This window comes from Chelmon rostratus, chromosome 20 (genome assembly GCF_017976325.1).
Source record: "Chelmon rostratus isolate fCheRos1 chromosome 20, fCheRos1.pri, whole genome shotgun sequence".
Classification (NCBI taxonomy): domain Eukaryota; kingdom Metazoa; phylum Chordata; class Actinopteri; order Chaetodontiformes; family Chaetodontidae; genus Chelmon; species Chelmon rostratus.
This window is the reverse complement of record NC_055677.1, coordinates 14,219,267-14,243,986: the sequence shown is the minus strand read 5'-3', so window position 1 is coordinate 14,243,986 and position 24,720 is coordinate 14,219,267. Positions and strand designations below refer to the sequence as shown.

The 24,720-nt window shown below is 42.9% G+C and overlaps 1 protein-coding gene across 1 annotated transcript in view; it reads left to right on the top strand.

The window, feature by feature from the left end:
• ctnnd2a (catenin (cadherin-associated protein), delta 2a) overlaps positions 1 to 24,720 on the top strand; it is a 198,205-nt gene that overhangs the window by 128,418 nt on the left and 45,067 nt on the right. The window contains exons 14-15 of the mRNA XM_041961934.1: positions 6,262 to 6,475; positions 16,007 to 16,193. Coding sequence (XP_041817868.1) covers positions 6,262 to 6,475; positions 16,007 to 16,193 — 401 coding nt within the window. The remainder of the gene's footprint in view (positions 1 to 6,261; positions 6,476 to 16,006; positions 16,194 to 24,720) is intronic.

Sequence of the window (24,720 nt, the reverse complement as noted above, 5' to 3'; positions counted from 1 at the left end):
GTGACAGCTTTATTACTCAGGGATTCATAACAAGGCAGATGTCACAGAAGATTATTTAATAAAGTGACAGTTTATGCATTTTCATTTTTCTTTTCTGCACCGGGAGATCCTCTGTGCCTGGAAACGCCTCCTCCTTTTAGGGGTCACATGCTGTAGTTGTGTCCCGCAGCGCTGTTGCTCCTTCTCCCCGTTTTAGTTTCACAGCTGCGACTTGAACTGTTCAGGAAATGTCTTGGCTCGGGCGAGCACCCCCTGAACACAGAGGCAAAACTCAGCTTTTGATGGTTATTCATGCATATGTATATTCATTATTTATTCAGCTGTGCTTTTCATTCCTAAACCAGAGGTGCCATTTAAACTTCTGACAGCCACTCTCACAAATAATAATAACCGCTGGATCAAATAAAAAAATATTCATTTTGAAAGCGTGGCAGGTCATTTAAGTCAGTCCTTGTAAATATTACTACACCTATATTTTCAGGATATTGGCTTCAAGATTTCTCATTCTTCAGATTGAATATCTTCAAGCAATAAGCTGTGATTTCCTGTGATTTTAGAGCTGCTTAGAGGCTCACTTAAGGCCCTCTTAGCCATTCGGTCAAAGAAACTTATGACTTTCATAAAATGACAGTAACATACCAATAAAAGACAATATCAAATATTGAGCTAATATATATTTAATAATCTAATGAAATAAGAATTATTGCATATTATTGGTTCCTGAATTGGAATAAAAGCACATTTTCAACACTTAACATAGCCTGTGAGCAGGACCATCTCACTTAACAGACATTATGATTGTAGATGGCAGCTATTTGTTTTGAGCACTGATCTAAGGACGTTTCACGTCTTATTTCAGTTGCCAGACGGATCTAGAGGAAAGGGAACACGCCGAGCAGCTACTCGTTGCTAAAGAGCAGCTCTGCTGGGCCAAAGAGAGGAGACAGATGAGACAGAGGCATAGAGAGAGAGACAGTGGGATTTAAAAAAGAAAACAAGAGAGCAGAACTTTGTGTTATCTTGTTTTCAGGTAGCAAAAATGCAGTCTGTGATTTTGGGAAGTGGGGAGAAAGGTGATTAATCAGCAAGGTGTCTCTAGATGGCAGACGTGTGTGTGTGTGTGAGCCTTACCTGTCTCATCACAGGTCTGTGTGCATTTGGGTACATCATAGTGCGTGTGTCCAATCAGATGTACAGAGAGAGAGAGAGAGAGACTGTGTGTTTGTGTGTGTGTGTGTGTGTGTGTGTGTGTGCGTGTGTTGTGTGTGTGTGTGTGTGTGTGTGTGTGTGTGTGTGTGTGTGTTAGGCAGGGCAGCTGGAGGTCTGGTCTCAGAGGCGTCTTGGCAAATTCATCTCCAACATCATTTGTTGCTACTCTGAACACATACACACACACTGTACCCACAAACACATACCTAGATGCACACACACACACACACACAGTACAAGCCCACTGACGTGTCATCTCATGCAGGTACACCAAGACACAAGCACACACACACTGTGTCAGGCTAAAGTTCAGTCGCATCAGTAATTCATTTTGGGTAGCAGACTTGTCGATATCCATTTATCCAACAGACCGGTTGAAGGGAGAGGAACGTGCCCCCTGACTCTGTGTCATTCCTCCCCCCTCACACATATCCATTTTGTTTAGCTCACACCCCATATATCACTGTGTCCTTCTCCCACTTTATTCTGATATCAGGTACCTTAATTTCTCCTCCTCCCACCTTTTTATGAACGTTTTCTTCCGCAGCAGACCTGCTCAATCACACAGCGCGGCGCAAACACAGGGATCTTCCGGGCGCTGGAGACTGGATCAGATTCTGTTGCACTCAGAATTAGGGCAGATTCACACAGTTTTTACAGTTTGTTGTTAGAAACGAGCAATGAGGGGAAGTCGATATGGTACAGAATCTGGTTTTAGATTCTCAGACCGTGAACCATGAAAGCTGCAAGCTGTGATTATCTGTCAGCATGAAAGATGAGAAAGACACAGCGAATGATCCAAAGCAAATACTGCAATAATATTGCACACATACTCCCTCTTTGCACATTGCAAACCGTACAATTTTCTGATTACTATGTACAATTGTGCGTTGAAGCATTTTTTTTTATTTAATTAGGTGTTGCACTTACACATCAACGCTGACATCAATAGGCTGAGTAGTTCATCAATGATTACTTGAGAATACTTTTGTTGCCATATTTCAGGAGGAGAAGAGCTTCTTCCATCAATGATGGGTATCTTTGGCACTGAAACAAAACTGTTGTTAATCCCTTGCCTCAGGGTTTTCATACACTCAAGGTAACCTTAAGAGAGTATGCCTGGTTTGTTCTCTTTGGTTCACGAGTCTAGAGCACTGAGAGTCAGTGGATGGTTTGTGAATTACTAATCTGTAACTTTCCCCTGTGGCTTCCTGTCACTCTCTATAATCTGGTCAAAAAGGTAGAAATACCCTTTGAAATGGGTCTACATCTGTTAATGGCCATAGTGCCATTACCATAGTATAGTCAACCCACTGGGGACCACCCACCCAACAACACATACACATTCACACATTGGGATTATTAAGCACTTTTCCTCTCCCCTGCTGTGAAGAGTAGTGGTTTGTGCTTCCTTTGTTGCCTTGTGCTTCAAACAACAGGATGGAGCCTTTACTGTATTTGTCAAGGTAGATTTCCACAGCTGTGAATGTTATTGTTGATACTGCTGCAAAATTAGCAGTTCCCCCGCCTCAGAACGATTTCAGGCAGACATAGGTTAATGCCATTTTTGGCCCAGTTTCGAATGCTCCACAGGGGAATGTCGGCCTACGGCTAAGAACTCAATTAGCCGAAGGTTGAAAGGCTCTAAAATGCCGTTAGCCCTGGGCTAAGTGTCAGGTAAAAAAAAAAAAAAAAAAAAAAGCCCTTGTATACGTGTTTGTCTGCTTGAGTGTGTACAAGCATGCAAGGTCGAAAGCTGCGAAACATCCTCACTCTGCTTCCTCACTCACATGAAGGCAGTAAATCGTCTTCAGTGTGCTGCTGATTAGGGTCGACGTCCCATATGTGGTGACTCACACTCACTTGTTAGGCTTCACATGCCACCATCCCAGGTATGTGTCACCCGCGTGTCCCACTGCCAGCTTTTACGCCGGCAGCACCTCTGATTCCCACAGTCGCAGCTGTCACCGCTGCTAACTGTTACCACGGCAATGCTGTCGCTATGGGTTACCAATAGCCGTGGCCGCCGCGGAACAGCGGGAGACAAAGACAAATCAATCTGCGCTTCTAATCTTCTTTACATGGAATCGAGGAATAGGCGCGGAGGTATTGGCAAGCCTTGTAGGTGGCTCAGAGGCAATACAAAGTAATAGCACTGTGGCTTTTATGGAATAACAGATTAACTGTGACACAAGCATAAAGAGGAGAGGGGAGAGGAGCAGAGATCAGTGTGGGAGAGGGGAAGGGAGGAGAGGAGCAGAGGTGAGGACTGGGGGGCATAGGAGGGCCAGCAAATCAGGTTTAGGAAATTGTGTGGCCAGTGGAGCAAGGTTAGTTTGCCATTCACTGCATCCCTTAATCCATTTTAATTGAATAGATAAGCAAAGTCATTTGGCTCGATAAACTCCTGCTGTGTCATCAAACACCTCCATCCTCTCGCTGCCCTCCATCACTTTCTTATGCTTTCTCTTCCTCCTCTCGCTCCGTTCGGCCTTGTTCTCCCACCTCATCCGCAGTTGTCATCTGTATGTTTCCACGATGAAGAAATCAAACTTAAGCTGCGCTCGTTGACACTCGTTCTGACATTTGTTGTTCGGTTTACGCGTGCCAGATGTGTGATGTTTCCACTGGAGGTTGAACAGTGTGCACCCGACATAATCAAAGGGGAAGGGATGGGAGTCTATTTGTTGCACTTTACTGTTCCTGTCAACTTGTCTGAATAGTAACGTCCACCCATCTGGTGCTCATCTGGTGCTTCACAATGGAACAGACAGTAAGACTTAGTGCCAGAACCTAATGTCCCAGGTCTGGGGGGGAGCATGCAGAAAAAAAAGAGGTTTTTGTGAAGCGTGATTATGCATTTAACTGTGACAAACTTTTTTTCGAGTTATCTGGCTGAGTAACTCTGCCTGTTGCGTTACTCCAGAGATTAGATAAAAGTAGAAGCGTGAAAGACAGTCTCTCTCTCACACACACACACAAGTTGCTCCATCCATGTGGCAACTAGTCTCCTGGTGATCACAGCAGCCTGTTTCTGTTGATTAGTACTACACCCCTGACTACTGGACTAACACGGGTTGCTTTAAGCTCCTTTGCCCCCCAAGGCCTGTGTAGAGCCCCGCAGCGGCGATGCGATGTGGGAGGGTTTAAAAAGCACCAGCATGGGGAGAAGGCAATGTGTTGCGCCACGGGGGGAAGGCATTATGTGTTGCACCATAGGCGGAAGGCATAATGTGTAACACCAGAGTGCCCTCATTACGATCCCTACAGCGCTAACAGTCCCGACTGCCTTGTCTTCTCACAGGATCAGGATATGATCATAAATCTACACTGATTAGTTTGTTTGTTCCTCACTGTTTGTATGCGTCTGTGTGTCTTTGTGTGTATTTACATGGCAAATACAGCAATACATATAGAATAGAAGGAGAGGAGGCGGTTACATAGACACAGAGCAGCTTGGAGTTCAGAGGGAAATCTCAACTGCCCTTTGCAGAAGAGTGAGGCCACCAGTAAAATACATGACGTATTATTCTTCCATGCAGGTATGCATATATGAAAAACATTCATGTAGATGCTGATTCTCCGGTATTTTAATAAGGTTTCAGTATCTGCTCTTTTACCTTTTTGGTAAAAACAGTTAAAAAAAAAAACAAAGAATCGCACAATAATCACACATAAAAGCAATTTGGTTTCACTTCATTCATTCATATTTGAATCACAGAACAATTTGAGATGTGGGTGGCAAATCAGAGGTCTGGAACGAGGTTGCTACGTTTCCTAGCTATGCTAATTGCAAACTTTTACAAAGCTTTTTAAGTCTCAGCGTATCATTATCCTCAATTATATGTTGAAATTTCATGGTGAAATGCCATTAGCTGGAATTTTATAGAGGATTGAATGGTCCTACAAAAGGTGTAAAAGTTGTGTTTTGTAGACATTTACATGTTATGGGCTATGTGACAAAACCCAAGCATTATTTTTTTATGTTTTTATGTTTTTAGATTTTTATTTTATTGCTGCATATTTTACAGTTCATTCATGTTTAAATTAAATATATCTAGAAAATCTTCTCTTGGCCTAGGGTAGGGACCACAAAAGCCTATCTGGTTTCTGATACAGTTTCTTTTTATTTAAGATTAGATTTTATACTCTCCATTTCCATCATAGATATCTAATCAAACATTAAATATCACAAAAAATCGCACGCACATTTGCCCTATTATTCATGGTGCCCATGAAAAATAGTACAATAACATTACATAAAGCAATTGAACCCGTTGTCCATTTGAGAAGCGGTTGTGCCTCCCACCTATTTTCCTTTTCCGATAGTAGAAGCCAAAAGTGTCAGTAGTAATGGGTTCGTGCGCTGTAATGTGCATGTTCATGTGAGGAAACATTAAAGCAGACAACCGAAAAAGACAAGTGCAGGCAGGATGGAGATACAGGGACAGACAGACGCACATGAAGGAACAGACATAACACGTATTAAAAATGCAGGGAGGAACAGAAGTGTGAGAATGGGAAACATTTAGCGGCAGGATGGTAGCACAGCGCACAGACATGCATAACAGAGGCAGGAAAATATTGCAGTTTAGTTAGATTATAAGAAAAGCTGGAGTCGCACCTCTTTTACTTCCCTCATCAGTGTAATTGTGTCATTTTTGTGAAAGTGCAGTCATTAGCGGTGTCATAGTATATGTAATTAGTGCACGTTGGGTTATTAATCTGATAGGCAGGACTGACAGGAACTGTGGGTCACACACATACACACATACACACACACACACACACACACACACCTACTGTATTCCAAAGTAACTACCTGCATAGACAAATAAACAAGCTGTGGACCACCAGCATTTTCTGTGGGCGGTTGTTAATTTTAGTATAAGATAGTAGAAGAATAGAGACTTTGTGTATGAGTGTGCATCAATTTGAGTCTATGTACTTATCAGTGATTGGATTTTTTTTCTTTGTTTACTATATTTAATTTATTTAAGTACAAAGTTCAAGTACATTATTTATTTCATATAGTTTTTTTTTTATCCTCAGATCCGCAGACAGGGAGGCATCCAGCTGCTGGTCGACCTCCTGGACCACAGGATGAGTGAGGTTCACCGCAGCGCCTGCGGGGCCCTGAGGAACCTGGTGTACGGCAAGGCCAACGACGAGAACAAAGTGGCCCTGAAGAACTGCGGGGGGATTCCCGCCTTGGTCCGGCTGCTGAGGAAGACTGGAGACGTGGAAATCAGAGAGCTGGTCACAGGTACAGTATCTGTAACAAACCGACACCTCACCTCCCTGTAGCTGCAGTTATTTTCCAGCATGGCTCTGCTTCTATGGCCTGAGGAGAGGTTATAATGGTGTGGGTATGTGTGTGTGTGTGTGTGTGTGTGAGTATGTGTGTGTATAGAATTTGATATGTGGAGATGCGAGCATCACACCTACACTAAATCTGGGTAATTTGATAAACCTCTGCAAAACCTACCAGCACGATCCAAAAATTGCAAGAACGTTTCAGACAGAGCAGGAAAAGGAAAAAAGATCTTTCTTTTTTTTGTTGTTGTTTCTTCGTGTCATTAGTTTATCTAATTGTACTTCTTGATTCGTGACGTTAGTAGACAACTGTGCAGCTGATTTCTCCTGTGACTCTTTTGAATTATCTAGATTCGGTAAATTCACATTTAATACTCTGGTACCCGGTTATGACTCATACCTACTTAAACACACATACTGGAGGTGCGCACACATTCCGAAGAACAAACACACATTTTACATACCGCATACCCGCAGTGAATCCTGCTCTGATTTGGCCTTGACAGCGCCGGTAGTTTTAGCTGAGTGATTTTACAGTTTACATATTTAACTTTGACTGAAAGAACATTCTTCAGAAAAGGTTACTATTCACTGTGCAGGAACCAAGGCTGTTCATCTCGAGATCCTTCGGATGCCAATAATATTTGATATTCAATCAGAGTTCTTCTCAATGCACTGATAGAAGGATAAGAATGCAGAAGAGGCAGCCAAGTGTTTTTAAACATCGTTTCTCTTGAGAAGTGTCTCAACTTATTTTTTTAAAATGGTTTAGTTGCAATGCAGCTCACGTTTGGATCTGTGTTTTCTGCGTGGGCGCGCACATACGACCCCAAAAAGCGTGTCCATCCAACATTCGAGTCCAGCAAGAGTGGTGTTTTACAATCACTGGTCAGTCTTGTTTTCGCCTTGTGGGCACGAGCAGCGCAAGTTAGCTAGTGCGCTGGAGACTCACGCACACAGCAGTGCACACGCCCACGCGCCCAGGCTTAGAAATGCACATGCACACACACTCAGATGTGCATATTGTGGAGATGCGCACAAGTATCTTTGTAGGCAAAAGATTTATAGATTAAATTTTAACACCCACCTTAGCACACAGACTTAACATGAGCTGATATAATTTGATCTCCGTTTCTCCTGAAATAGTTTTGCAATATGCCTCCCACAAGAATTTAATATTCTTCCAGAGGCCCTTAAGTGCTGCAGCAAACATGAACACATGCAGTGCGTCCCTCTCTGCTTAACACTCGCACACAGACACAAACTGAAGCATATATGTAATCTAAATATTGCAGCCAGTTATTTTCTGGCATGACATCGGCTCTGCAGCCTCAGGACAGGCAGTAATGATGGACCGCTCTGTGTGCTAGTGGGTGCCCGTGCTTGGGGATTCTCTGATGCAACTGAAATTCAGGAAGTAAGAATCAGTGTCTCATTCATTGCAAAGACACACAGGCAACAATTTATATGAATCGGGTGAGCTGTGGCTTGTGATTGGTGTGGACATGAATGCTGGCAGAATAGGAGCTGCTCCAATGCGCAGTTCTCCCTGGCATGCAATTAAAGAACACAAGATTGCCAAACCTTGACCCATGTTCTCTCGGCGCTCCCTCTCCTCTTCACACCTTTCTTCTCTCTCCTTTATCCATTTACATGCCGGCCTTCTATGTGGTTCAGCGTCTCGCATCGCATTTTAGCACGGCCGTGTGCACCTGCCCTTGTATCACCGGTGCTCTCTCTCCCTCTTTGCTCAGACAGAAGCCCTCTTTGTTGCGCCACGTTTGCCTTGAGATAAGACATGTTGACGCTCATACAGATAAAGCGCAATCGCTGTCGTTCACTCATACACACTCCGGATCGAGCGCAAACACACACATAACACATGCGCACATGCACACACGTAGCGAGATAAAGTCGTTGCGCCGCTCTCATGTTCAATTTGACCTCTGACCCCGTTGTCCCTCAGCGGGGAAACGAAGCACATCTTCAAGCACACGCGCGCACGTGCACGCTCAGACAGCCATCCCCATAGGTCACTCGCTCTCGTCACTCGGGAGAAGGGGGCTCATTGGATCACAACAATGACAACCAGCACGCCAGCGAGGACTTTTGTGTCTCCCTTTACAGACCCCTGGCATACTGATAACGGCCCAGGAAGGACGGAAGGAAGTGTTATATTTTCCTGACCTTTTCAATGTTAATGACGCCGCTGTCACAGAGTGGACGGAGGCAGGAAATAAAGCTTGAAAGGCAAGGCCAGTTAGAGACATGCAGGTGGATGGAGAAGGAGGAAATTCTGAGCAGAGAGCGGATGGAAGATGGAAGTTGTGACTTCATTTCCTCAGACCAGATATTGGTATTGAAGACGGTGAAACGCTATGGGAAGAAAGGCAGTGAGGAAGAGGGGGAAGAATGGGAGAACAGTGATTAGTAGGAAGGATGAAGAAGAGGGTTAGGAGGACTGACTCAGCATGGGGAGGAAAGATGAAAGTAGCAAGGGAAAATAATCAAATTTTAAAAAAGTGCACCTATCAAAATTCACAGAATGAGCATGTAGTGTTGAGCCTCACATGTCAGTGGTGACAGTCACTGGACTTCGCCTATAGGGATATACTGTACTGGCACCTTGAAGAACATCAGTACAGTGCTGCAGAGAGTGAGATTAAAAACACTGCTTGCACATGGAGTGTGTGTGTGTGTGTTCGTGTGTGGTCCATAAGCAGATTAACAAATTAAATGCACCGCAGGTCATACTGCATTTTGAGCTCTGACTTTTATAAATAGTCATCTTCCACAAACCCATACACACACGCACACACACACACAAACTCACGCGCACACACACTCACTGTGAAATTCTATCTTCCCTTTCCCTGACTCTTCCTGTCTTTGCCCTTTTCTGTCTGGCTCTCACTGCTGCTGGCTGAGTGAATCAGTGTCATGCATGGCTCTACCCTGTTGTCTGTTTACTCTGGCACTTAGCATAGAACTCCACATTTCGACTGCTTTCATGCCACTGCAACTACATTTTGAAGTCTATCTTCATTTGCCTCGCGGAACACCCTGCCGGAGCTGTAATTCACCACTTGAAACTGTTACTGTGTAATTACTCGGCAATTCAATTAGGCATGTGCTTTAAGTGTTTTTTTGGTAGAAATAGAGAGAATGTGTACAATGTATTAAATTTCTTTTCATGCCGCATTGGCCATTGACACATTTTTAATTTAATGTGGCAATTTTGCTAAAAGTTTTTGCACAGTGGTACAAGTTGTGTGTGTTCATATTATTTCCATGGCATACAGGCATGGAGAACCAGTAACTATATACATACTGTATGTATATATGCAGAATTTTTTTTCTTATAATCTAGGCCTCACTGAACTGGTTGTAAAGCTATTTCCAGCTTAAAAAAAAAAACTTTAACGGAGAGTAAACTTAGGTCGCAAAAAGTATGAGAAAGATTTTTGGTTGAGATTCTTGTAGTGGCTGGAAAACTGAAAGCAAGAAAGTTATGAAGAGACATTTTGTGCTGTTGGGCTGAACCTCTAAATGCTTTGGACTGTAGGTGTGATGGGTAGCTACCAGATGTCAATGTGTCACAACTCCTCTCTCAGGCCATTGGTGCATATACCACTGCTTTAATAAATAGTTCATTAGCATTTTAAAAAATCCAACCCTTGTTAGCTCCTCTGCCCTGATATGTAGCAAGAAGGCATTGGATCAATTGCTCTGCCAGACTGCATTCTCCTCAAAGGTTGACCTTCATTACTAATTGGTAGTGATATGAAAGCAAGTAAATGGCAGTTGGTGACCACCAGAGGTTCATCAGGGGTAGTGGTGCATACTCGGATTACATCAATAGACAATCATCAACTGCTGGACTCCAAAAAAAGGAGTCATAACAAATCAGCCTCCTCATTACTGCCTCTGTGTTGTCAGCTTTGTCAAAGCACTTCCCTATTCTCTGTGATTAAAGAGTCTGTTTAGGTTTGGGGAAATGAGACAAGCATACGTTGTTTTTTTTTTTTGTTTGTTTGCTTTTTTGTTTGGACGACCGGAAAAACCTTCCCTCAACAATTCACCCTATCTCCCGCTTGGTTCTGAAGTTTAAATTTAGACAAGCTTTATTGGCTTTCTGGGTCTCAGCGTGAGCTAGATAGGACGAAGTCAAGGCTTCCGGGCCTGTCAGTTAAAGTGTGGTCGATGCAGAGGCTTTGGGTGTCAATAGGAGATGCTATCCTGACTCATGGGCTCACCTTGAGCAGTGGACCATGGACCCTGCTGCAGCTGCTGCTGCCTGCTCTGAAATGGTCGCTGAGCTGAGAAATTACTGCTCAGCAAAGTCATGTGTTCGGAATGAGGGCATTTGCACAAACATCTTCAATTTCGAACCCTTTTTTTTTTGTCAAAAGCAGGACACATTTTGGCTAATGTCTTTAAGTGCTGATTGATATTCCGTCCACTGATTCTGTTTAACATTATGCAAATTGAAACTTGAGTCTGAAAGCCGTCACAGCGAGAAGCACATGTGTACAGAAGTGACCAGCACCTTTCTGCTTCTGCAAGCTGACGGTGTTAGCAGCAAACCAACACAGTCGAATAACACTGCTGCCGTCCTTTGCTGGAAAATTCTTCACCATGGTCGCTTTTGCTTCAAGGCAGGAATCACTGCTCCGTGTAGATGTCAAAATCTCCATGTCCCCACTACTGTTATAGTGCTCGCCAAAGCCGCTTTAATTTAAGTCAAAGCTCGTAACCTTCTTGCAAAAATGCTCGAGGACAGAGCTCCATCAGAGTCATTACAGGGATTCCTGTGGGGAAACAGGATGCCTTCAGCAGGATGACTTTTTTGCCGCTGCTACCAAGCTATAAAATTGTCAGTGTCCTGCAGAAATTTCTCTGTTGCATTTTCACTGTTTGGGGCACAGGTAGCGACAGTTTACCCACAATGCAGGACTCAACCTAGTGCTGACAAATGTTTTCCACAATCCTACCGCAGGATGAGAAGTTGTATGACCCCGGGATCAAGTCAGCAATTGTTAACCCACTGCCACCTGTAACTTCATCCAATACCAATATTTCTTTTTTGATTTTTCACTCACAGATGTTCGTAGACACATTAGCCGTGTCATTTGTCGTCTTTGGCTTTACTCATCAGCAGGTTCTGACCCCGCAGCTAACTAATTCACATGGAGTCACACGGATGAAGGCTGTTTAATAAAACATCGCCACTCGAGGCGGAACAGGCCTCACTCTCCCCTTACGAGTCATACTCTCATTTATTCATGAATTCATGCAATCATCTCCCCGTTTCCCCAAACCACCCGGCTCCTAGGAAACTGTCCGTCAAGCGTCTGAGGGGAGCTCGTGGCAGGAGGGGGAAAAAGAGATAAAGACAGAGAGAGGGGAGGGAAGAAAACACACACACACACACACACACAAAGGCTCCTGTATGATGTCATTTTGTTGTGTTGGTCACCTGATGTTCTACCCATAAGGACACTGGGCTTAGTGAACCATTACATATCTATATTTCTAGAGCAGGCAGGTGTGTGTGTGTGTGTGTGTGTGTGTGTGTGTGTGTGTGTGCGCGCGCGTCAGCCTTGAATCTGGCCAATGTTAGACTGCAGACACAGTGTCCTTGCCCCAGAAAACACTGAGAAGTCTATTCCTTTGTGTTTCTCCCTCCTTCTGCTCAATCTTCACCTCCTGGCTGCCAAAAAGTTCACATCATAACCCCACCGTCTCACACCGTTCGTGTGTGTCGTGCGTGCATGCGTGTGTGTTTCGCTGGCCAGAGAGGCCAAAGAAAGACAACAGAGCGCCCTCTTCGCGAGCCAGCGTCGGCTCATCAGAGACAGCACCATTTTAACGTGATTGCAATCACACCCTCGCCACTTGAGAAACGGGCCGACACCGTGCGAAACTGAGGAACAGGGAGAGAGAGAGATGTTTGAAAGCTCTGAGGTTTCTAAGTGAAGTGTTTGCCTGTTTGTGTGCGTGCGCGTTGTTGTGGATGTTTGAGCTTTTGCCTTGGTTTGAGACGAGCCCATGAGAGGAGAGGGATTGAGAGGAATGACAGAGGCTCGAGATGTGAAACAAGAGGCTGATTATTGAAAGTGAAGGCAAATGTTGCTACGCTCCCACACACACGCACACACACACACACGCACACGCATACTCACATATACTGAGTGTGAGCACTTGATTGCTGCCAAACAACATACAAGGTCATCGCCTTATTATCACCCTCCTCTTCTTGTCCTCTGAAGCTGTCTCAGTCTCACACACACACATAGACACACACACACACATTTTTGTCCTCTTTCACTCTCTATCGCACCTTCTTTTTTCAACTTTTCTCACACTCATATTTTTTAATCTCTTTGTCTTTTCACTTGCACCTGTTTTATACTTGGACCATGTTCTCTCTCTCTCTGTGACTCCCATTTATTTCCTTCCTCTGTTTTCCTCTCTTTCTGTTCTCACAATAACATTTTGTTACTTGTGTTTGTATTAGAACTGTACTAGTTTTATTTGAGGAGAATGAGTTCAATTAGGAATTAACCATTCTGTTCCTTAGTTGCTTTGACGTGTCCCGTCTTTTTTTGCTCCTTCCATTATAGCATCTGCTATTTTTTAATGTTCTTCTCCCTTTCTCATCGTTCTCTCCATCCCTGTCTTCTTCTTGGCCTGATTTTCCTCCCATCCCTTTGTCTGTCATGTGCAGACTGTCATTATGACTGACACTAGCTCAGCATACTGTAAGGCATCGAGCCCGGCGTTGCTGTTGGCGACGCAAAACTGGCTGCTTGTCAACACCCAATGCCTCCACAGCACTTTTGTGCGCAGTGTTTCAGTTAAGTGCAGCCTAACTCATATCCATTATTAGTGACACAACCTGATCTCCAACTTTTACCTTTTTTTTTGGTTGTCATATAAGCCTGACACAAGTTGAGCAAATTCTGTAGAATCATTTTCAGTGCAGGCTTCAAGATTTGTATGTTTTTTGGTATGTTTTTCAGTCTTTTTTGCTCCAGGTTGGAGGTCGGAGTTTAGCAACCTTCCTGAAGCTTTTAGGATTTCAGTGTCTTTCTCAACTTCAGTGTTGATGTCATATCACATGACTGACAGTATCTGTAATCACTACTGTCTAACTCCCTGCCGCCCTTATGTTTCATTCCCGTTCACATCTAACAAGATCCAAGCAAAAATTGGATTGTGCATATTGCATCGTGGAATGAACAGGACATCTTTTAGCCGCCTGACAGCCTCTATGAACACAGTCCATTGGGCACAGAGCACAGGATGGCTTGAGTGGTGCCCGTATTTTATTTGTGTGGTAACTGTGCAAATGAATGACATCTGTCATCTGGGACCTGTGACATCTGGAGCCTGACACCGAATCCATGAGAGATGGTGACCTTCAACACTGCAGCTTTTTATAGTTTGTCATATTAAAACCGTGTTGCATGTCTCCTCCGTTGTCTCAATCTGTTCCTGTCTCCCAAACCATCACTCAGCTCCTCCAGCTCTCTTCCCCTCTCATTAGTTTTCTATTTCTGTGTCTTTCATCTCTGTCGCCCTCTGTTTCGCACATTTTTATCTCATTGTTTGTTACCGTATCTGTTTTTTTTTTCATCTCTTGCTCTCTTGGTAGGGATGACCAGTGCAAACAGTGGGAACTAATTAGCATATTAAGAATACGAGAATGCTGATGAAGCCTGTGTGTGTGTTAGTGTGAGCGCATGCATGTGTGTGTGTGTGTGTGTGTGTGTTTCTTTGACATGTTTTTGTGCGTGTGCATGAGTGTGTCACAGCTGACCAACAAGGCTACTGCTGTCACCGGTCTGCAAAGAGGCATCTGGTATTCCATCTGACAAGAAGAAGGAAAATATGTGTGTGCACCTGCATGTGCGCAGGCGTGCGTGCATGCATGTGTGTGTGTGTGGGGCCATGCTGTATATGATTAAGTAAAATGCATGTGACTCTATGTGTGTACAGTATGTGTGTCCTTGTAGGTGATTGAAAGTATCCTTGTGTACATACAAACATGCAAGTTTTTCTGCCAACTCGTGGCCATGTGCATATTGTTACGTACATCGACTATATATCGCTGCATATGCTTGGAGTGTATTTGTGTATATATGTGTGTGTTCTCCACCGCACAGTGTGTGATAAATGATGCACCGGTTGGGCAGCTGGCATTCTGCCTGGACCAACAAACTAATTAATTTCCTCGGAAATCACAAGTATCAGGTAGATTGTGGAGTCGGATTCCAGAATAAAAGAGTGGGCGGCATTCTCAAAGGTGATAAAAATGAGGAGTCATTTTCTTCCCACATTGCCAGTCCTAAAGTACCTCGACACTTCATTTGTAATGTTCCAGTACAGTAGAAAGGTCTGGCCGATATCATTATTATTATGCAGTAGGTTTGGGTTGTTTTAAACTAATCAGGAGGACAGGTTTCAACTGCGCTGACCTGACAAAATACAGCCAAATGCATTGCCTGTGACATCTCTGGTAGTGGAGCCATTTGCTTTAATGTTCCATAAAATATGCGTTCATGAATGATACGCGGAAGGTTGACCGAGAACGACGGGGTGAAAAAGCAAAGTGGAGAAGAGTGCTGTCCTCACTTAGCTGTGCTCTGAGAACGCAGATTTGACAGTAGCATTAATAGGACGAGACAGAAAAAGTTGTGAATCACTGTGCGCTGTAGGAAACCCTGTACAGAAAAACACATGATAAAATTGTGGTTCTGTTCAGCTAAATGTATTTAACTGAGCGTAAATGCAGAACACAAACCTGTCAAGTAATAATTGTATGAATTGTATGCATCCTTGTATTTAGTCCTGAAACGAAGCTGCATTCTGGTTTACTGGCATCATTAGCGTTGCAGCTCGGACATTTAAAACTACACAGCTTTTGCTGTATATCCTGAGCAGATACTGTATGAATAAGAAGTCTTTTTGAGAGTTTTACCTTTTTAGTAGTTATATTCCATCAGGTTTGAAAGCTTCGCCAGAACACATAAAGATCAGTTTTATGCTTCATGAGCGCTACTTGGAAAGAGTTTGATTTCCTCTTTTGACAAATGGAAAACCAACGATCATGATTACATTTATGTAATGTAATGTAATTTAGACATGTCACACAGACCTCATCACTTGCAATCAGACATATTTAATAATGACTTTTTGGTTCACAGACCTTCATTTATTTTTTTTATTTAAAAAAATAACCTGATAACGGTTATTAGATAACAGATAACCTAACCCTAACCTATGGTCTCCTCCTGCGCTCCTGGCGAGCCACAGGTGTGCATAAGCTTTTGCTCTCTTGAGTTAGCAGACACGTGCAATTCAGTTTGCAATTCAAATGATTACTTTGTGTTTGCTTTGGAACACCCTTTATGATTATTATTTGCAGAATAATGTAAACATCAACAACTTCCTTTCTGCTTGTGTGTGTGTGCAGGTGTGCTATGGAACCTGTCGTCATGTGACGCTCTGAAGATGCCCATCATCCAGGACGCCCTGGCTGTTCTGACCAATAGCGTCATCATACCCCACTCTAACTGGGACTCCTCCCCCAATCACCATGACGACCGCAAGCTCCACCTTCATACCTCCCAGGTGCTGCGCAATGCTACAGGCTGCCTCAGGTAAAAGCAGCACACACACATACAATCCAGAACACACACATACATGCTGTGCACTGTACGCTAGTGGATGATCCTGTCAAGGCATATGCACCTCTTTCTTCCTCGCTCTTCCTCAATCTCACTCTCATTTCTAAGAATACAGCAACATGTCGTATACACATATTGTACGTGTTTCCAGTTTCTTACTTATCCCTCAGCGAAACAGTATATAGATCAAATAGTTATTTTATTGATTTCCTGCAGACATGTAGTAGTATGCATAATTCACCATGGTTTCATTAAGCTCCACAGTGTGTGTGCACTGTGTCTGTGTGTGAAAGCATGATTCACACATTTACACCTCCCGAGATTTACCGTAATGAGAAGGAATTTTACTGTGAGAATGAATCTTGTCTCCTCTGAATCTTTACTGCCGCGTGATTATTGATGCATATATTCAGAAACTATAAACAATAGCCTGTGCACACTTGTTTCTCGCTCTCCCTCTCCCTCTCACTCTCACACAAACTTGTGCTGGTAACCATAGCAACAACTCATGCACACACACAGAATCCTTTGTGTGTCAACACTTTTTTTTTTTTTTGGCACATTGCGCTGATAAAATATGCTCCTAGTTGTTAAAGCCTGAAATAATGAAAGGCATCTTACAACTCTGTAGATCACAGTGTTTATTTGACAGAAGTCGGAGATGTTCAATCCTCACTCATTACGTTTTTTACACTTCAACTGGATTTATCATATTAAAGTTACGCAGTAATTATATTGAAAAATCTGCAAAACATCCCAAAATAATTCTAAATTAACCAAATAAATCATAATTTAATACATTAAATAAATACAGATAACACAATGGTGATGCACCAGATCAATATATCAACCTATCCTTAAACACTGCCTGTGCCATAAAGGCAGCAGTCCAACACACTATATTTGCCAAAAGTATTCACTCACCCATCCAATTTATTGAAATCAGGTGTTCCGATCACTTCCATGGCCGCAGGTGTATAAAATCAAGCACCAAGGCATGCAGACCGCTTCTACAAACATTTGTGAAAGAATGAGTCGCTCTTATGAGCTCAGTGAATTCCATAGTGTGCAGACGTCGCCAACTTCCTGCAGAGTCAATCGCTACTGACCTCCACACTTCATGTGGCCTTCAGATTAGCTCAAGAACAGTGCATAGAGAGAGCTTCATGGAATGCATTTCCATGGCAGAGCAGCTGCATCCAAGCCACACATCACCGAGCGCAATGCAAAGCGTTGGATGCAGTGGTGTAAAGCGCGGCACCACTGGACTCCGGAGCAGTGGAGACGCGTTCTCTGGACAATTCCATGCTCTCAACTTTGTGGGAACAGTTTGGGGATGGCCCCCTTCCTGTTCCAACATGACTGTGCACCAGCAAAGCAACAAAGCATGGTCCATAAAGACATGGATGAGAGAGTTTGGTGTGGATGAACTTGACTGGCCTGCACAGACTCCTGACCTCACCCCGACAGAACACCTTTGGGATGAATTAGAGCGGAGACTGAGAGCCAGGCCTTCTCGTCCAACATCAGTGTTTGACCTCACAAATGTGCTTTCCCATAAACACACTCCTAAAACTTGTAAAAAGCCTTCCCAGAAGAGCATATGTACATATAGTGTATGTTTACCCACTCACTTAATGTATAGGCGCACACAGCTAAGTAAGTTCAAAGTAGAGGTGACCTGTCTGTGTCTCTTCAAGTCTCAGAGATTTTCCTCTGATTTTGTTGACAATGTTTACCTGTTTAAGTTTAAACATTGCTTACAATTATACTCCTGTGTTATAGATACTAGCAGGAATGAGTTAAAGCATTTGGTTATTGCTATAGTCGAAGAAATTCAGTTTTCACTGCATTGTTCTTAAATTTGACTCAGTTTAATCAGGTCTAATGTAATTCATATGCTGACTTTAATGAAGTTGGTTGGTTTTTCATGTAGGCTCTACTCAATTTTTAGTCTTAAACTTACTGCATATACTTGATCTTAAAGCCACATTAGCTCTGTGATAGGACAAACAGCACTTCAGCCAGCTTTTGTTAATGCCAGAAAATTACATTTGACCATTTGCCGTGTAGTTTGACTTTGGTTCAACCTTGAATATGAGTGATGATGCTACAATTCAGGCTTTGCACATAGCAGCATCACCTGCACAAACACACTACTATCGCTGTGGTTTTTAATTCTGGCCATGTGTGCTTGGCTTGTGTGTCGTTAGCGCGGAAAGGAGCTCTGGTCCTTGATCCTAAAAAAAACATTTGTTCATCTATGTACACACACTCTCACACCAGCTCCTCAGAGGGCTGTGACGTCTCGAAAGAAAACCTCCATGTCCACTTGGCTGTCTCCCTTTGAGCTGTATACTCAATCAACCACCAGCAGCCTCTGGATTAAACCTCACCCCACTCGCTTTGCAGAGCTCCTCTCAAGCTGTTTCGAATGGTTATCTCCAGCTATTGACTGTCTCTCAAAGGCATTTCAAAGCCATTTTGAAGATGTTACAAACAGGTTTTTGTATGTATTCACATAAATCTATGTGTAAGGTGCTACGCTGTGTGCATGTCTGTATGCAATCAACATACATAAGCAAAGGCACCATTGGCTCCAGTCATTGTTCCATTTGTGATCGCTTTAAATATGAATACTAGCTTGCATAATTTTGGTCTTACAAAATATCCAAAATGTGTAATTGTGAATATTGACTTGCGGAAAATTTGCATGCTTGTGAATGCTTTTCAGTCATACTTCTCTGACTGCTGGCTGTCAAATGTATACCGATCCACTTTCATCTGTATCAGCTGTCCTTGATTTTAACATGTTACAACATGCTGCCCCCCATCAATAACAGCACCACAGCCCTGTCCACTTCTGTTTGCTCCACTGCTCCACCTCAGAGGATACTATAATGTGAAGTACACCACTTTGATTTCTAAATCATGAACTGTGCCGGCTGCATTGCTTGGCTGCAGTTAGAGGTGGCATAAATAAGCTCCTGGAAAGTAGTGTAGTTTTCTGTAGCTTTTATTGTCAGCATTCTAATGGAACAGCACAGGAAGTGCCATGGGGGCCGGTGGTACAGGACAAGATCATTATGCACAATAACTCAACATCATGAACACCTGTACAAATCTAATTCACTCCACTAATAGCTTTGCATTTGCAATAAATTTTACACAGGGGGAACTTATAGTGTCATTTTTTTTCTTTCATTTTTGTGCTGGGATGAGTCAGAGCAGTGCTGATTTAATGCTGTTTTGCAGTGCTGCATTTGCATTTGGGTTGCATTATAACTTGTCCACCTAAGTGTGGGGATGGGGATGACAACACTTTACAGAGGTGTAATGTTTGTGTATACATTACATCACAAGGGTTCATAATATAGATAGTTGTTATTATGAAGTTATTTTTAATGTGTAATGTCTTTGAACTTTATACATATTGGAGGTAGCATCTTGTGCATCACATAATGAATTTTGAATCTTCAAGCTGCAGTGAAAATCCAACACATTATTAAATTTCATTTGGATGTTTTTCGCTGTTTGAGCTCAGAAATGTCTACGGATTAGTAATACCCACATATGGTAAGTATTTGGCACATTTTGGCAATGGCTAAGTGTGAATTGTGTTTAAATCATCACAAGAAAAGAGTAAAGGGTTAGTTCATCCAACTGAAAAGATTTATTCTTGGTATCTGCCGATGCAGGTTGGAAAGAATTTGCTTGAGAGAGTTTTTCAAATGTCACTTTTCAATTGTTTGCATCTCAAACTAAATTCACCTCCGCTGCACAGCGGTGTCGGCAGAAGTCTCAGATGTCTAAAAAGACTTCAAACAAAATCTGTCTCACCATCTGCAGGGGTAGATACCAGTAAGGGCACATGGAAAAGATCTTTTTTGTGATTTGAAGGAAATGATTATTTAAAGATAAAGTGTTGTGCATGATAATGCTGCACACCACTGCAGTGAAAGAACATTTGTGCTTCTTCTAGTTGTTTGTTTATCCTAAAGCAAGGTGTATCGCCTTCAACTTTTAAGACAAAGTTGTCATCTGTTGCCAGAAAACTGTGTAGACTTTTGAACTTTTATGTCAACTTTATTATTTCTTAACTCACTGGGGTGTTTATAGGACTTAAATTTGTGTGTGTGAGTGTGATCCTCTGCAGAGGATGACAAATGATGCTGCCACTGCACTGCTCCACACTGAGAAGCTACAGATCAAATTGTAAAAGCTGGTAGAGGAGGAGGAGGACAGGAGAGTAGGAGAGAAGAGGGCCAGAAGTTGGAAAGATTAGAGCAGAGAGAATGCAGAAGTGGGAAACAATGAGAGGGAGAGACTAACAGGATCTCAGGGACGGGAGCTGAGACACAGAGAGTAATGAAGGTGTTTGTGCTGCTCTCCAGGGCTGTTTTCTATCTCAGTATCTGTTCTGGGGGGGTTAAAGTGACACAAGGCCACAATGTTCAGGCCCCAGTGTACCTCAGCTCAATTTCAGACCTCTCACCTCTCTCATTATCCCTTTGCTGCGAGTGCTTGTGTGTCTGTGTAATGCATCAGAGTGTGTGCATGCCCTTGTGTACACTGGTGAATCTATGTCTGTTTATCTGTGTGTGTGCATGTGTTTTTGAGGGTGCATGTACTGTATGTGAGCTATTTGTGTGTGTGTGTGTGTGTGTGTGTGTGTGTGTGTGTGTGTGTGTGTGTGTGAATCAATCTCAGAAATCACAGCCGACATGTGGGAGTTGCACATGATAATAGGAATGAACTGGTGTCAGGGCATCAGGTGCTTTCGCTTTTGGGTTTGTGCTAGTGTGTGTGTGTGTGTGTGCATGCGTGTGTGTGTGTGTAATTCCATGTATGCATGTGCTCACGTGTGCATGGATTAAATGCGGGCCAAGTAGCTAATGATCATGATGGACCCATATGTTTTCTAATCGGGTGGTGGGCATTAAAAGCCCCACCCTATTCACACATTTGCACACACACACACACACACACACACACACACACACACACACACACACACACACACTGTTATCAGGCCAGACACAAGGTCTCCTGTGGAGGGGTTTCCATATCCTCCATTCAGAGGCTGTTTACCTCCCTGCAGGTTATTGGTTAACAGCCAAGCCAGAAAAAACCTGCTGCCTCCACTGTACACAATGTTTGTGTGTGTGTGCACGTGCACACTTGTGTATTTCTGTGCTCAACAGGATCGCACACTCATAAACGCTTTCAGTTTGTTTCCTTTCAGACACCCACAGATGTGGGAGAGCAGTAGGATGACTTATTAGATGAATGAAGAATAAGGAGTGTGTGGTCACGAATGAGTTTGTTTCCATATTTAATACATTGATATTAATTGGTGTGTATGCATGTGTGTGCCATCTGGTGATGACCCTCTGCTGCCTGTGCCCTCACACACGCACACACACACACACACACACACACTCACGGTCAGACACTTGTGCAGAGCTACCACACACCAGCTGTTTGAGACAAAGTCATTTGTTCCTTGAGTGACATTAGAGAGCCATCTGTCCGAGAGTCACTCATGTTCACATCTTTCCTCTACATGCTGCAAGGATCTGCAGACAGCTAAAACATTAGAAACTGGCCAACCTGTGATTTGCTCAGTCTCAGCTAATTTAGGTACACCGTTGCACCCTGGGAAGGAAAATCGATGCCAAATGAAACATGTATAACCTGTCCCGTATCTTTTAAACACTGTAATTGGCCAAAAACAAGTTCGGCTTTGCTACGCTTTAATGGCTTCCAGTTGAGCTCCTGCAGATTTCTGGAAGCTTGTTAGTGAACTTTTTGTCATTTATGTGTGGATGCTACTTTTCATATGAAATATGAGTGTGTTGATAACCAATGTAAGTCAAAATACGCTTAAGGGTGTTGTAACTGGCGTGATTGTAGTTGCAAGAGTAGAGGCTAAATTTCCAATTGATTGGAAACTACGTAAAGAACAGGTTAGCCATGTTTTCTTTGAGAAGTCAAGTCAGTTTATTTATATATGTTGCACATTTAAAAACAACAGGAACTGACCCAAAGTGCTTTACAGTAAAGGCAGATGGATTACAATCTGCCTTGATACAGGTATGTATGATTAAAGAAATAAACGCTACAGAAAGAAGGCGAGAATAAAAGTGGAAGGCAAGACTAAAAAGATGATCAGATCAAAATCAAACTGATAAAACAGGAAGTTACAAATAGAGTAAAACCAACAGCTAAAATGATAAAATCAAAGTCAACGAGCAGAGACTACTGCATATTTACAAAGCAGAGCAATGCAATTTTGGTGCAATGGACCAAATCAATCAATCAAAGCAGATGGTTTGTGGCCTGAAGGTTTGATGCTAAAAATGTTTGACGGGTTGCCAGACTAGATGATAAAAAAAATAGGTGGGAGGTGACACGCTGTCCCTTAAGCACATAACTTTTGCATAAGTCCAGTGAAGCTGGGGCCAAAAGAAGAAGCTCCAGTGTACAACCGAACTATAACGGTTTAATTATACTGACGTATACATTGAATTGATGCTGGCCCTGCAACACTCCAATAAATGTTCTGATTTGTTTTCTAATTCGTTTCCCTTAAAGAGGGCGCATACCACAAGACTACGCTTCTCTCCATGTGTCTTCCCAAAAATTGTACATAAAACGGAGCCAAATGTTGTTTATCACGCTCCTGGAATGCAGAAATGTCTGAATATTAACACTTTACCTTTGCTAGGACTGTGCACACGATGTGTTATTCAAAACATTCTGAGGTAAGGTCGTGAAATGGCTTGCTCTTTAGCCCCGGCATCACCGCCACTTTCCTGTTACTTAACTGCAGCTAAAATAACAATGTTTAATTCTGAATGGGGCGTTTAATCAAGTTCAGTGTCTTTTTGCTCGGTAGGTAATTATTTAACGACGCAGGCTAATGACTTAGACTGAATTAATGAGGATTGACACCAGATAGGATGCAGTGTAAGCCTGTAATGGACTCGTTAAATAGTAGAGATTACCAGTTAAATTTAAGGACATTCAGACGCACACAGAGAAGTCATTGAAAACCAGCATGTAGCTGCTCACATGCACTCTTTCAACAGTGTTTTAACAGTTCATGCACACACACTGCTTTAAAATGTCACCTTCCATACTCGTCATTCGTCTTCTTATAAAATATGCCATCTGACCTGCTCTCTCTCTCTCTCTCTCTCCCTCCCTCCCCCTCGCTCTCCCTCTTCCACTCTGACTGATAACCATATGCACAGATTATGCTACCAGGGTCTGTGAATCCCTTATGTCAGAATGAGGAAACTGAGTCAAACAAACAAAGCTAGCATCAGCTAAATATTCTGTGATGCAACACGGCGAGATGTGAGAATGCCTGAGGACACATTGCACCCAGCAAAAAAAAAAAAAAAAGAAAAGAAAGTTAGCAGGCTATTTTCTGCATAAGAAATCCAGCCCTCGCTGTGTTTGTCAGTAACTAGCACAGAAGGAAAGGCGTGTTGCAGAAAGGCACAATATTTCATGCTTCATTAAAGAACCACTAGACTAACAAGCGCATGTGCACGCACACACACACACACACACACACAATTCACACGGACACAAGTACGTTCACATTCTTCCTCGCATGTACACACAAACACACGCTCATGGCAGTGTTCATCTCCAGTCCATGGGGCAGCTGTGCACAGGCTTTTCCAGCACAGTGTGTCCAGACAGACACAAGCTATTAAGCAGCCAGTGTAGCTACGCGTATAACATGGTACAGCATCAGAATTTTCATTTCTAGGTATTTAAAAGATTACACAGGAACTTACGCGGAGCAATAGCAAGTCGTGGTGATACTGACAAGAAGGACGGGTACCTGTATTAAGAGACACCTCCTGTGCAGAATTGCTCTCTATTTTACAAACATAAATGGATTCCATTGTGATCCGGCCTCGCTTATTGTCGTTGTGCAGGGCCGTGGAAGAAATCAGTCGACAACAGATTAATGCGCCTCTTGCAGGGACGTCATTGGTCTGTGTTTCTAATTTTCAGACTGAAAAAATGTGACCCTTCTAGAAACGTGGAATTTCTCTAAAACTGGTTATACATTTTATTTTTGTCGTTTTTTTTAAAAGAGTTTGCAGAATCATGCTTCTCCAACACCCGGTCTGAGAGGATTCAAACCAGTTCTTGAGCAGTTGTGTCCAGGAAATCTGAGCTTGAATAACACGATCTGACTGTGCATAACTAGTCTGTTATAATGTCCAAAAACATGTTTGGAGGGCCTTGAAATGCCCCACGGAGACTCAGAAGCTGACAGTGACTGAAAACTGGGAGCTCGCTAAATGTCATTGAGAAAGCCTTCATGTCTCTGTTTTTTCCCCTTATTTTTCATTAGGAGCTTTAAATTCTTGTCCAACCTGTATACAACAGAGTTAAGGACATTTTCAGCACACAGTGCATCTTTGCAGGCAAACATCCCCATTTTTGTTTCTGAGTTCTCTCAGTTTAA